The following is a 14,110-nucleotide window of genomic DNA, read 5'->3' as shown; positions in this document are numbered from 1 at the left end:
ATTAAACAAGGCAAGTCTCTTCTGTAGGGGATGTTATGTTGATTAAAAGAATAGATGTGTCCGAAAGGCGACGTAGAGCAATTTATGTGGGAGAAGCCCATGAAGAGCTGTTAAGTGCCAAGAAGAAGGATGAAGGCTGCAGCTTGGGCAACTGTGAGTTCTTCTTGCCAGCAAGCGAGACAAAGTTAGTGAGTGAAGGAGCAGGAAAATGTTTGGAGCACATCCCTTCATCATATAACACCTTTCAACCTCCCTCTCTAACAACTAAGTCACAGTGTCTCAAAATCAATGAGAAAAAGGATAATTTTGTTCCCCAGTGCTCAGAAACTCTTGTGATTTTTTTTTCCCCTCATTCGTTTGCTTTATACGAAGAAGCCTTCACATGGCCATAGCTGATGCTAACAAGCCTCCTCCCATCTGCAGATGTCTGACCATAGCGGGAAAGGAAGAAAGCACAGAAGCACTTATATCAACAGATGTGAGCTCTGATTTAAACAACAGTAATTTATTCCTGCTGATCTTCAGCAGCATCTGCAAGTGCAGTATGCAGTATTTTTACTTGGGACGTTACCTTCACTTCTCTGCAGCACACGCTCTTTTCTTCATCTATGACTTACATGCACCAGAGCGTTACATAATCCAGGATAATTAGAAGAAGATTTTGGAGAAAGGAGTTCGAGCTTTGACAATCTGCAAAAGAGTTCCAGCATACTTGCACCCAAATCTTCAAAACACTCAAAAGACTTGGTCTTATGATAGCTAATAACTCTGTTTTCTTTCGTGTGCAGTATTTTCGCTTTCGGTGCACGTTCTAAAAATATCTAAAGATCTAGGGCTTTAAAAAATGTTCTTAATGTTTTTGATCTCTTCCAGAATATGTTATTTTATTTTTGGTGGTACGGTCTTGATTAGAGTGTATCAAAATCTTTACCTGCCCAAGCGAAGTACGTTATCGCAGAGCAGAGGCAACGAAAAGGACTTCGTGGAATGTAAATGAGAAGAGACTAATTAGCACGTCTTAGAAGAACAAAATGCGAGCCCGGTTATTTAATCGGGGCTTTAGAGCAGTAGGAGACGCGGTTGGGCAAAGCCAACTCGCTGGCAGCACAGACGGTGCGTGCTGCTGTCGCCTAAGTATGATGGCGAGCGGTGATGAGGGAAGAGCAGAGCTCCTTCGCTCCCCTTCGCTTTGCAGAGGCTGGAGCTGCTGGTCAACTTGTCTCTACCTGTCCCTATGGTTAATTTCTTACCTGCATAGCTCTTCAGCTAAAGAAAAGATGAGACTAATGAAACCTTCTGTAAGACCCTCCTCATTTCATTTTGAAATAGCTGCACATTGGAATATAGTCTAGTATACAGCGCAAGTAGGAACCTCATTGTGTATATTAATAAAGACTTCAAGTTATAAGGAAGGAAAAACTTCAGATTTCACCCTGAAACTACTTAGACATTCCTCATAGCCTACATCAAAGTGTTGACCCTTCCACGTCTGCATTCCCTCATCATTTTCTAATAACGGTACATGCTGTGAAGGTGAAGAGCCTGCAGCAGGTCCCAGGTGCTGAAGTCCCTCTCCCCACCTCTAAAGGAGCCCTCTCCTTTCACCTAGCAGAAACAGCAGCTTCTTTATTGGAATGAGCAAGGCACTAATACTGTCCTCAAGAAGAGGAATGTGCTGACCAGGACAACTGCTCCTCATTCAACAGTGGCAGATGTAGAAGACTCAGTATCTCTGACGCAGTTGTATCCTCCAGCTCAGGAGAAAAAAGAGAAATACACACTGTCGGATCAGCAAAAGGCACGAAATATGCTTCCTCTCTCCGTAAAGTCCTTCCAGATGGTAAGGCTTGATGTGCTGTCCCAGCAACAACTCCTGTGATGGCAGCTACATCAAAGAGCTCATAGGCAGGGAAAGCCAAATAGCGTCTCCCCTGTAATGAACTTCAGAATTCAGGAATGATGGAGGGGTCAACAGCAGCCCGTGCACCAAACGGCAGCAGCTTCAGAGACAGAGAGCAGTCCAGCTCAGGGCCACATTAATAACATTTTCCACCATGGCAGAGTCTACGCCCCGCTGCCGCAGAGCGCTGATGGCCTCAGTGGGGCTGTTCAAACACTTACAGTCACACAGATGATGAAGTGCTGCCTTGGAGTACGGCCCAGTGGTCTCCAGACATCCGTTCCAGGGAAGGTGGCTGGGTGTTAAATCCTTATCTTGGAGATGTTTGCACATGGGATGGGGCAGTGGAGAGCTTGCGGGTGGCAGCGGACATCTCTGGATCCAGACCTCCTCCTGCTGGGGAGCTGAGTGCGGGGGCATGGCAGAGTCCTTGACATTGGCTTCTAAATCACAGGTGGAATGCTTTTTCTGAGTGCTTAATTTCTTTCTGCAGAAATAATAACTCTTTAAAACCACACTGTCTTGCCCTCCCCGTTCTTGTTGAAACGCTGCCAACAGGAGCCTGGTTTCTGCAGGCATCAAAGGGCCTGATCGTGGTGGTGTTTGGCTCCAGCACTGGTGACTTTTGTGGCTGGCACGAACAGACGTCTGAGGAGGTCTGAGGGTCTGTTGGTCCCTCAGGTAAAACCGTGCTTAAGACATGTGAATTCTGGGGGTTTTTGTATTTCCATTCCTCTGGTGCCTCACAGTGAATGAAAGTGACCCTCTGCAATTCAGCATCTGTGGAAGGGGCCTGGTACTTGCTGTGGCAGGGCAGAGAGGGAAGCTCCTAGCCACTGGTGTCCTGCAGCATTTTCTTTCAAGACCAAGAAAGATGGGTTAGGTGTGCTCAAAGATGGGTTAGGAATGCTCGGTCCAGACTGCACAGTGCAGCTGTATCTCACTTGAGCAAAGTGAGGCCAAGGGCACTGAGGTGGTCCGCTCTTATCAAAAGGCAAGTAAATGTTCTCTGTTGTTTAAACCATGAGCGTCTCCCACTCAGAGATAATGGATGGAGAGGGTCGGAGGATGAAGACTGCTGGATCGCCCAAGGGAATGTAGCAGTGTCGTCCTGGTTGCAAAGCAAGTTGACCATCCCATAACGTTTTTACAAGACTGCTGATGAGGAGCCCAAAGACCTTAGCCTTGCAGAGCGCTAACACACTAGTCAGTAGGGAGGAGAAGCATCTTGGTCATCTTCTCGCCTTGCTAAAGGCTTTTGGAGGGCTGTGGTCAGATCAGTCCCATCTCCAGCCACGTGTGCAGCACTGATGCAGGACTCCTGGAGGTGTCTGCATAACTCAGACCCCACCGTATTTCTGTTCTCATGTTACTGACCAAATTTCTGGGAGGCCAGGAGAGCCCTCACACCACAAAGAGTCACTGTAGGGCTTTTCCGCCGATGCGTTGGCTTTCTCCAGAGTCTGAGAATGTGCACGTATTGGTAGCGTTACTGCGCAGTGATGGCTTTTTGGTATTCTCCAAATGCTTTCTTGGTTTGCCGTGACTTCAAAAGCATCCTGCGGGCAGGTGCTGCCAGAAGCCGTCTCTGATAACAGGCCTGGGACAATTTCCACTGGCCTAAGCAGAGCCGTGAGGGAGGTGGATCAACCCCGTGTGGGGTGACTTGCATCTCCCCGCAGCTCAGTGAGCAGACTGGATGGCAGACAAAACAACCCTTCTTTTTTTTCCTCTTTTGCCATTGTTTCCATAAATACGCTCAACGCAGAGCAAAATGTGAAAAATAGCTGGTGATCCTTCACATGGAGAATATCCTACCATGTTCCCAGGCAGCCGAGCTGCCGTGGGACCGTCCCAGCAGTCCGGCTTTTGCAAAAGCTGCGACTGGCAAGAAGCGAACGAGCTTGGCTTTCGTTGCTGCGTGCAAGACGGCCGGGGGTGCAGCGGAGGAGACCCAGAGCTGCAGCCTGGAAACAGCCCCCCGGGAGCCGCCCTTCCCGCTCCGCTCCCCGCAGCGTCGCCGGCGGGATGGCAGTAAAAAAATTGAACGGGCATTTCATCGCGCGTCTGCGAGCTAGTCTTGTCTTCGTATGGTTGTTGGGGTGAATGTGGTAAAAGCCAGCGCTTCTCACTTTTAAATTAGGACGTGATCTCATATAGTAGTGACATGGGATGTCTGCAGAGTGCCTCGCCTTGCCTTTGGCCTGTTTGCACATTTTCGAGGGGAAAATATAGAGGATGGTGGTCCCGAGAAATATTTAGCATTTAAGTACATGTCTGTAAGTCAGCAGCTGGATGTTGAAGGTCTGTTGTTAGTTTTGATGAGACAGGGTTGATCTTATGGTTCCCCAGGGAAGCTGCTGTCAGCGTAACCTTACCCTGGCAGTCCTGGGCAGGCGACTTGTGAACATCCCGTTATTAAACATCCTTCTTTATTGTGGGGGTTTTTAAATTTATTTATTTTATAGAATCATTGAATGATTTTGTAAACCTGTTTATTTCATCTGGGATCAGTTTCCTCCAGCAATTAAAGAGGAATACTGATAACCATGGTGCTGGTAGGAAATATTGGTAGGAGACACCTGCAAATTTACGGTGCTTGAGATGCCAAAGGTGCTTCTCTGTTACTGCACCGACCCTTTAGCAGTGCAGAGCTGTTGCAAATGGTCGTCTTTTGAGTGTCGTGTGGTTGGATGGGCGCTCGGTAGCGGTGATGTTACAGTCGCCGGTGGGGTCTTAGCCCTGCTGCTGCAAAGATCAGTTCTACAATGTAATGCGTTTAAAATGAACACATTTAAATTTAACGCATAAATACGCACTTAATACGTATCAATAACTTCTTTATAAAACGTGGCGATCTCTTTTCCTGGCTGTCCTCCTTGCTCCTGAACACGGCTCCTGTGTGTCTCCGCTAGGTCGACAGCGACACGATTTGGAATGAAGTTCACTCGTCCGGTGCTGCTCGCCTGGCCGTGGGCTGTGTCATCGAGCTTGTTTTCAAAGTAGCCACAGGAGAACTGAAGGTTGGTATGAAAATAACACTTGGCTTCGATAAAGGCTCTGTACAGGGCTCAGCTCAGGGCTGTGTGATGCAGGAGGTCCAGTTAGCTTCATTTTAATGGCACCATCTGGCTTTAGTCATAAAAATCTTTGAGGATATCGGCAAGCGAACAACAGACTCCTGGTGAATGTTCTTACGCACCGATTAAAAGAAAGAAAGAAACCAGACCAGCAAGTGAAATCACTATTTCAGTGTTATCTGAGGGTCTTGCTGTTGCCTTCAACTGGGCCAGCCTGTTTGCTGTTTCAGTGACCTCATGCAGAATAGTATTTTTTTTTTCCCCCGAATGGAAGGAAATGCAGTACCAGCCAGTTTCCATAAAATTCATGTGTCCTTTTTTTCCCCCCTCCATAACAAGGGAGAGCATCGTCCACTGCTGTGGTCTTGTGAGAAAACCATCGAGAACAACTGCATAGCTTGCAAAGCAGATTTAGTGCTTTTGGCTGCACCCTCTGCATCCGTCTTTGTGCGACAAACCTCCCGTTCTGTCTCACCTCTTCCTTGTCTTATTTTTTGCGTGCAGAATGGATTTGCTGTTGTTCGGCCTCCAGGTCACCACGCAGAAGAGAGCACACCCATGTAAGTACGCGTCCATGCTTCGGCAGCTTGCTTCAGTCTTCGTCTGTTGTGTGATCTGCAGCTGGAAATTAGAAAGGTCGTTTGTTAGACTATTATTGCCGATTTCTTGCTTATTGGTGTGCAAGACACATATTCACAGCTCCCAGTAATTCTCTGGGAGAGGGCAGGGGGGGTGGACTAGATGACTTCTGAAGGTCCCTTCCAACCCAAACTGTTCTATGATTCTATTATAAGATGCTGCTTGGTTTGGGGTGGGTATTTTTTAGCAAGAATCAACATTACAGTCATGCTTTGAAAAAGCCCCGATGCTTTTATTTGCTTTACTCTTGTGAATTCTTTCAAATTAAACGTTGATGGCTTGTCTAATGTGCAGAAAGCAAGGGTGTGTAACTAAGAGTAGCGGCAACCATCTCTCTGTCCTGGGGTCACTGAGCCAGGAGAGCGTCAGGGTGGGAAGGCTTGGCGAAGCGGACGCTGAAGTCGGGCATTTCGCGTGTGTTTAATATAGCAGGGGTTTGCCATCCGGCCCTGGCTCCTGCCCCTTCCTTTCCCCCTCGCCGCGTCCCCTCCCCGTCCGCTCCGTCCCGCAGCGCTGGAGGTGCCGTGGGCTTTGGGCAAGCGTGAAACGTCCCCGGTTGCCAGAGAGGTCACAGGACGCCAGCTGCTGCAGGGCTGAGCACACGTGCATCTTCCAGGGAGGAAAGAAGAGTGAAAGCGGAAGGAATTCCTTCCTGCTGTGATATATCTCGATGATGAATGTGTTGGGACCAAGGAAACCTGTAATTAACACCTCTCCTTTTCCTCCAGGGGTTTCTGCTATTTTAACTCCGTTGCAATCGCAGCCAAGCTGCTCCAGCAAAGACTGAACGTTAGCAAAATCCTTATAGTGGACTGGGTGAGTAAACGCCGGTTCTCGCCCTTCAGGAGAGCAGGTGGAAATTATTCTGGGTTTTTCTTTTCTTGCAAGGGCAACCTTGGCTTTGTAAGTCAGTGAACAGAATGTTGCCTGTGGTCTCCAAGCCAAAATTTGTTTTTAAAAGTTTTGGGGTTTTGTTTTTTGGGTTTTTTTATTAAAGTATTTTTACTAAAAGAAATATTTCTTAAAAGGTCTGTAGTTTTCAGAATAAAATTGTGATTAAGAAGGAGCTCCTTTCTAAAACGAGCCCATAACACAGTCTCAAGGGGTGGGTAACTGCGAACCATGCTGAGTTTTGGTTATTTTTTTTCTGAGGGTTTTTGACCTTAAGTGTTACAATCCATCCCAGCTTTATTTTCAAGAGGTGGGGACCGGTCACTGGGAGGGACAGGCTGTCTGGCACAGCTTGGCTATCGGTCTGGATGGCCTCGGTGTCCTGCCTCTGGGCCAGCACAGCCTTCGTGCGAGTGGGCAGGCAGTCAAAAACGATCTCTAAATTGGAACAAGACAGGGAAATACTCTGCAGACAGCACAGCATGTTTGAGAAGGAGCTTGTTCGGGATTTTGCTGTGGCGATATATAGATTTAAAAATGTGGCTGGTAGATTTTTTTTTTTTCTTTTTTAATAGATTTAAAGATGTATTTGTGTGGCTGTGAAGGCATTTTAGTTGCTGGGTATCGGCCAAGAGTTTTGATTATATTGCCACAATCTCCCATGGGCTAGACCCACAAGTTAAAATGGATGTATTTGTCATTTTGACCTACTGGATGGGCATCCTTTTCCTCACTTCCCACCAACTATTTTTCAAGTCAGAAAGGGGCATTTTGAATACCCGTCCTGTTACAGACTGCATTTCTGCACCAAGAAGCAACGCAATAAGGGATCTGGGTAATGGGTTTCTGTTGGTTAACCTTGTTGAGTCCAACACAACTTTGCTGGGCACTTGTATCAGTGGCCGCCCCACAGACCAATTAAAGGTGCAAATTTGGGGTAACTAATATAGGCTCTCCATCCCCCAAGATGGGGTATGAACCCAGTTCTCTCCATCCAAGTAAATTGATCCTGTCCTCAGGTTTGATATATGCTTGGGATTGTGTTTAGCCCCATTTATCCCATGTGTTAAACACAGAGCGTAATCTGAAGCGAGCTCTGCAAAGCAGGTTACTCTCATTTGCGATAAACTGCTGCGGCTCCATCAGGGGGGCGCAGAAAAACAAAGCACGACAACCAAGAAAACCCTTCTGAATCCCGAGTTGATGGCTTTAAGCTGCGTTTTCACGAAGGCTCTAACCCCCCTCATGTAATGCAATCTTTGTCCCCGAAGGATGTTCACCACGGGAACGGTACTCAGCAAGCTTTCTACAACGATCCTAATGTTCTTTATATTTCACTACATCGCTATGATGACGGGAACTTCTTTCCAGGCAGTGGTGCTCCCGACGAGGTAAGATTGGTGCAGCGTCCGTCCGTGTCTGATAGGGCCTGCTCGGGGCTGTGATTCAGGTGCTCGCCCAAAATCTCGGGGAAGGGGTCTCTGTCAGGCGAGGCTTGAAGAGAAGCTCCTGCCACGCTCGTGCTTGTTAGTGCCCTTTTGGGAACACGCTTTGCGCCTTTGGTGCCTTCTCGTCCGAGTCCCAACAGCCGTGGGCGTTGCGTCCTGCCCCGCGAGCCGGCAGGAAAGCACGCGCCTCGGCTGACGAGCAGAAAATGAGTCAACACAATGAGGCTCTCCAGCCCTTCTGGGACTACCTGTGTCTGGAGGAGCCCTTTGCCAGCTGTCCCGGCACTCCACGTGCTTCTCAGGATTTCCCCCTTACAGGCGTAAATTGTTTCTTGGATGCAGGAGGAGCGGGTTGCCTGGCACAGCCTTGGAGCCCGTCCATCCAGCCCCCCTTCTCCTGGCCCTGCCGAGGCATCGCTGGCCACCACTGCTGCGTTCCCATCGCAGTGGTGGGATTTGAGTACCGGTCGCTGATGCTGCTGGTCCAAATCCAGCGGTTCCTGGTGGTGTCCTCGGAGCCCGCAGCAGAAGGGCTGGGCCAATGACGGTGGGAAGCCTTTCTCCCTGAACTCTGGAGGGATGCTCCTACATCCATCACGTCCTTCCTTCTAGGTTGGCAGTATTTCCCAAATATTGTCTGTTCAGAATGATTTATCAAAGGGAAGTTCTATGAAATACTTAGTTTTGTGTACTCTGAGGCACTCCAGATTACATTTGAAAACTCCTGGAGTTCTTGCCCTGTGAATTCTACATTTTCCCACTCAGCAAAGATTGCTGCTTCTATTTCAATGTCTAAAGAAGGTTAAATGCGGCGGGATACTGCTTCATTACGCTGGTTGTGTGCTACTGCTGTACTGAATAAACGGCCCTTTGCATCAGGCTTCATTTCTGCTCCAGGATAACAAAGGTCTCAGACCTACTTTTTTCCTGACCTTTTAATAATCTAGTAATCTGGTTTACAAAGTATCTAGTATTGTAAGCAAACACTAGACTATAGCATCCACCCTGGATTTACCATTTATAGTAATTTTTAGATATGTTGTTCCAGACCGAATAAAACAAAGAATACAAAATAAATTCAATTAAAGCCACAGATGGATAAATAACCCACTGTGGATGGGTGAACCCGCTGTGTTTTTCTACCAGCAGTTTTTGCACCAATACAAGGAAGAATGTACAACAAATGCCCTGCAGCTTTATCTAGCCTGAATTATCTGGCTTTGTATTGTATAACACATTAATTTTCTTTTTTTTTTTTTTTTTTATTTGTCATATGCAGAGACCTAAAAAATCCCACAAAAACCAAACTGTGTGTGTAGGAGCTGAGAGCCCTGCGCGGAGCAGCCGGTTGGCAGCAGATACCACCCGGCTCCCGCGCTGTCCCCAGGGACCCGCGGCTCACGGCCACCGCGCTCACGGCCACCGCGCTCAGCCAGCTGCGAGGTCCCCGCTTGACAAAGGGACTGCACACAGGCTTTTGGGTTTCAGTGTGGATGCGGAAAACATGGCCCTGCTTCTTGTCAAATGAATTACCGGAAAACCCCGGGTTATTTTGCAGTTTTCCCCTTTCTCAGGTATTTGCAGTCAGTGCAGATGGGGACGTTTGCAGTACATGCAAGGACAGGGATGTACTTACCTTTGCCACCCACGTGTCCCTCAAGCAGCGAAAATCTCTTCTCAGTGAATGATATTTTTCCCCAGCAGAGGGGGAGCTCGCTCTGATTAAAACTGTGGGTTTTTTCCCCACGTTGTGACTGCTAATGAAATATAAAATACGCTTCTGAGAAAAGCTGAAAACTAAAGAAAGGTATCGCATGTAACGCACTCTCCCACAAAAGAGGAAGAGGGTCCAGTGGACGATGAGGTGATTTTTGGGTCAGCAGCAGTCAAACACCACTGGTCTACAGCTCCCATAAAGATCGGAGCATGGAGGAGCTTTATTTTCACTCTTGTTTTGGGGACAGGGTCACTCTAGAGGGAAAAATTAACCTCGCTACCACCAAGCTATTGAATCAAAATCCACATTCAACTGGAAGAATATTAACACAGCAGAGATGTGATGCCAGAGTTCACTGTTTCCATCTGTGTAATTAAGAGTACCATCTCCCTTTTCCAGGTTGGCACAGGAGCTGGAGTTGGTTTCAATGTTAACATGGCCTTTACTGGTGGCCTTGATCCACCAATGGGAGACACAGAATACTTAACTGCTTTCAGGTAATACTGAAGTTTTCCTCTTACAAACATATTTTTCACCTGAACTGGATTTCTTTTTCCTCGTGCGGTCCTCTTTAATCTTGAGTTTCTCTCTTGCTAAGTTTAGAAATAGAAGATTTTCATCCAGTTGCAGTAACTTTTTTGCATGCTACCTGGAATAAAGCTGAATGAAGTAAATAAGGTATTAATGGCCGGAGGAAGTCAGTCTGTGACGTTAGGGGATTGACATACTCACTGCTCGGCACTGATTGATGCGTGAATGTAACATGTAACCGATATGAGTACGCTCTTCAGGTTTTGGCTAAAAATCTTTTGACCTCTGAGGTATTTCTATGGGTAAACCCACCTGGATGGGGAAGGGAACGTGGAAAAACTTTTAACAAGTCATCATGAGTTGAATCGTGGGAGCGCAGCTGCCCCAAGGCTTGAGACATGTTTACCGTGATGGAGATGATGGTACCCAACTTGTTGCCTCCCTGCAAGAGCTCTGCTCGCACCTCCCACCCCAGCTCACTCCCAGGTGTACCTAGCAAAGGGGCATGGGCTTGTTTTGATAAGTTTTAGAGTTTATTACTATTATTCACCAAAAATATTGAATATGCCTGTTCCAACCAACTGGAAAATTGAACTGACTGAACTGTTGGGTTTGTGCTTTTCTTCCTGGGTTCTGGTTTCCCCTCAGAAGCAGCATGTTGTGTGTTGTGAGTAAAAATATAACCATCTCTTAAATAAGTGTTACACATCGCTCACTGTCAGTGTGAATGAAGATAAGCAAAGCTGTGGAGTGGAATTAATGTGTTGCTGGCTAATCCTTGATTAGCAGTAATAGTAAAGCCAGATACAAACCACTGTGCTGGCTTGTACAAGCGTATTCAGGCATGCTCCAAAAAACTGGCATCATTTAAGTCTCCAAATGGAGCAGTGGATGAAGGCACTTGTTGACTCACTTATTCATGTCCTGCTGGTCTTCCTGTCCTGCTCACAGAAGGATGCGATACCTGGGGATCACAGGGAGGTGTCTGCAGAGACTCGTTTGATCTGACCCTTACTTTCCTCCTCATGTCAGCCTCCTCAGAAGAGGTGCGTGAAGCAGAACACACGTTAGCTGATCTACGGTCGTGCGCCCCCGGGTTGTGGTCTCTGTGAGCAGTGTCACCACGGGAGCACTGCGAGAGTACGAGTCGAACACCATCTTGCTGCTCTGAGCAGCTAACGGGCAAAATAACCCCAGTGGGGCGATGGTATGTCCTTGGCGTTTTGGGGACTCGCCGCAAGCTTGGAGTGATGCGTTTGCGTCCCAGAGCTGCAGAGAATGGGAAAAGGAAGGTATTAAAATGAACGATGGAAGCAACAGATTAACAAGATGAAACGGAGGCGGATCTCTGGGTAGAGAACTTCTGAGTCATGCAGTAGTGAGTAGAGGCCAGTGTGAGACCACACTTGCCTTTCTGATACTCTTTCCAGGGGAACAAATACAATTCTCTAACCTGCTGGATATATCTATCTATATATATCTCTTTCTCTCTCTCTCCTTCAAGTTGTGCCGGGGGAGGTTTAGATTGGATATTAGGAAAAATTTCTTCACCGAGAGGGTGGTCAAGCATTGGAACAGGCTGCCCAGGGAGGTGGTGCAGTCACCATCACTGGAGATGTTCAAAAAACGTGTGGATGTGGCGCTTCAGGACATGGTTATGGGGGCATGGTGGTGTTTGGGTTAATGGTTGGACTTGATGATCTTGAAGGTCCTTTCCAACCTTGGTAATTCTGTGAGATATATATATATATATATATATATATATACACATAAAAAAAAGATATATATCTTTTTCTTAAAGACTGTCCTGTTCCACCCCCTGCCTCCCCTGTGCTGTGGGTCCAGCTGGCATCTTTTTTAACAATTATGGGTTGAAGTGGTTTTCTGTCCTCAAACCAGATCCAGTGCAATTCTGACGACCACCCCGCGTAAATTCAGGGAGATGCACACTTGCCAAAACATAGGGTGCGAGTTTCTGCTAACAGGCAGATGGAATATCGCCTTCATGGAATAGCATTAAGCCTGGGAGCATTATTTTCTGTTCTTCCCTGTGCGTGTATTTATATTCCATTATACTAAGCAAAAAGAGCTTTTACTCTTCAGCCTGCCATTAAAAAGCCTTCAAAGAATGTATACAATTTAAAATAACATCTAGTCAAATAACTGTCATTTGTCTCGACGTTTTATTCCTGTTACAGGAAAGCAGCACTTTCCTCCAAAGTGGAAGTCTGTTTATCCCAGCAGTCAACAAGACTGATCTCTTCATTATAAAGAGAACCTGTAGCTCACGACGGAGCGACATACTTGCTATTAAATATTAATTGAGTTTCAAGGCTCCTGGAAAATTGCTCAGTCTGCACAGTAAGACCTTTGCCAGCCATTCCTTAACAGGCGCTGGTGTCTTTTTGCCCGGAGACTACAGCTATTTGGGGAACATATTTTGGAGCTGGTCACAGCTCTTCCTTTGCCAGGGTTTTGGGACGTTGTGACTCGTCCCTCCGAGGTAGCACCTCCCGTAGCTTGCCCCATGTGCACACCTTCAGTCAATAAGTTAAATTGGAAGCTTTTTTTTAATCCTATGCCAAGTTTGGTCATGATAATACATTATCAAGTGACCTTTTTAAATCTTAACCAGCTTCTTTGAAAAACATTTTTGCCCCCCCACCCTACCCGAATCTTTCTATTGATTTTAATGTAAAATAGCGCTTTGAAGTTTGCAATTTATAGTCCCCCGAGAGTTAGAAAGTGAAGGGAATGGGTTATATATCCTTTTTTTTTTTCCCTCCTTCTTCTTTTCTTGCGTTAGCCCCTTGAGACAATGCATGCCTTCAAGGCAGCACCTTGTTATTCCATCCCATCGAATGCCACGTTGCATTTGCTGGGGATCAAACCTAAGATGAAGAAAAGATAAGAAAATTGGCCATAATGAACTCCAGAAGCAGCAGGCATTTTCACCATGAACTTGGAAACTCACAGTGGAGAACTGAGCTTTAATTCAAACCAGTCCAAATGCCAAACTGTGAGGCTTTGAAGTCTGTAGAGGAATCAGTGGAAATCCTTTGAGCTAGGCAAAGATACTGATATACTTTTTCTTTTTTTTTTTCTTTTTTTTTTTTTTTTAAGCCTTAACTCTTCACATGCTTGTCTGCTTTTAGGGAAGAAGCCCTCTTGCTATGTAAAATGAGCGGAAGAAAAACAAGCAACGTGCTTTTCATTTCTTTTTGTTGTATTTAAGGATGAGCTGGTGTATGGATTTGATAAAAGCATGTGCTCTAATGAAATACTAACTAGGATAATTGTTCTCATAAATTAGTCTTCTGATGAGTGAATAAATAAATCCCAATGAAACCTATCACCCCCCCACTGAAAACCTGTTTCAGTGTCATTTTACTCTTTCCGAAGAAAGGACGGACACTTGCATCGACGCTTTTTCTGCTGGGAATGTCTTCCATGCACATTGCCTTCCCCCTCTTTGCAGAACGGCGTCGCGTTGGGCAGGGTGGCCTGACCTCTTCGTGTTTATTAATACCGCCGAGCCGTTTCAAAAGTGAGAACAAGAGTTAAAAATGCGAAGCGGAGAGCAGCCTTGCCGTGCACTTTGTCACTTAATTGTCTTCATAACCGAGGGCTGAAATCACCGGCTGCCCCGTCTCGAGGTTGGGGTGATATCATGATTGCTGTATTTTTTTTATATATTTTTTTTTTTTTATTTTTTTTGCGGCGGGGGGGGGGAGCAGGGTGGAGTCATCCCGGTCACTAATAAGACGTGCAGAAGGGATTTGGGAAGTTTGCTGCGAGCTTGGCGCTCCTCCACCCCATCGTAGCGGCGGCTCTGCCTGCCCGAGACAGCATGACATTATAATTTAGCTGACCGTTCGCCGGGCGAAGGTCCCACGGCTGAACT

At 46.6% G+C, this 14,110-nt stretch overlaps 1 protein-coding gene across 1 annotated transcript in view; it reads left to right on the top strand.

Moving 5' to 3' along the window:
* Nucleotides 1-14,110, top strand: part of HDAC4 (histone deacetylase 4) — a 164,755-nt gene that overhangs the window by 133,543 nt on the left and 17,102 nt on the right. The window contains exons 16-20 of the mRNA XM_082001548.1: nucleotides 4,816-4,923; nucleotides 5,485-5,540; nucleotides 6,348-6,435; nucleotides 7,782-7,901; nucleotides 10,075-10,172. Coding sequence (XP_081857674.1) covers nucleotides 4,816-4,923; nucleotides 5,485-5,540; nucleotides 6,348-6,435; nucleotides 7,782-7,901; nucleotides 10,075-10,172 — 470 coding nt within the window. The remainder of the gene's footprint in view (nucleotides 1-4,815; nucleotides 4,924-5,484; nucleotides 5,541-6,347; nucleotides 6,436-7,781; nucleotides 7,902-10,074; nucleotides 10,173-14,110) is intronic.

The sequence above is a fragment of the Phaethon aethereus genome (genome assembly GCF_964289735.1).
Source record: "Phaethon aethereus genome assembly, chromosome: 6".
NCBI classification, from domain to species: Eukaryota; Metazoa; Chordata; class Aves; order Phaethontiformes; family Phaethontidae; genus Phaethon; species Phaethon aethereus.
Note: the sequence above shows the minus strand (reverse complement) of the source record. Positions and strands in the feature narration are given on the sequence as shown.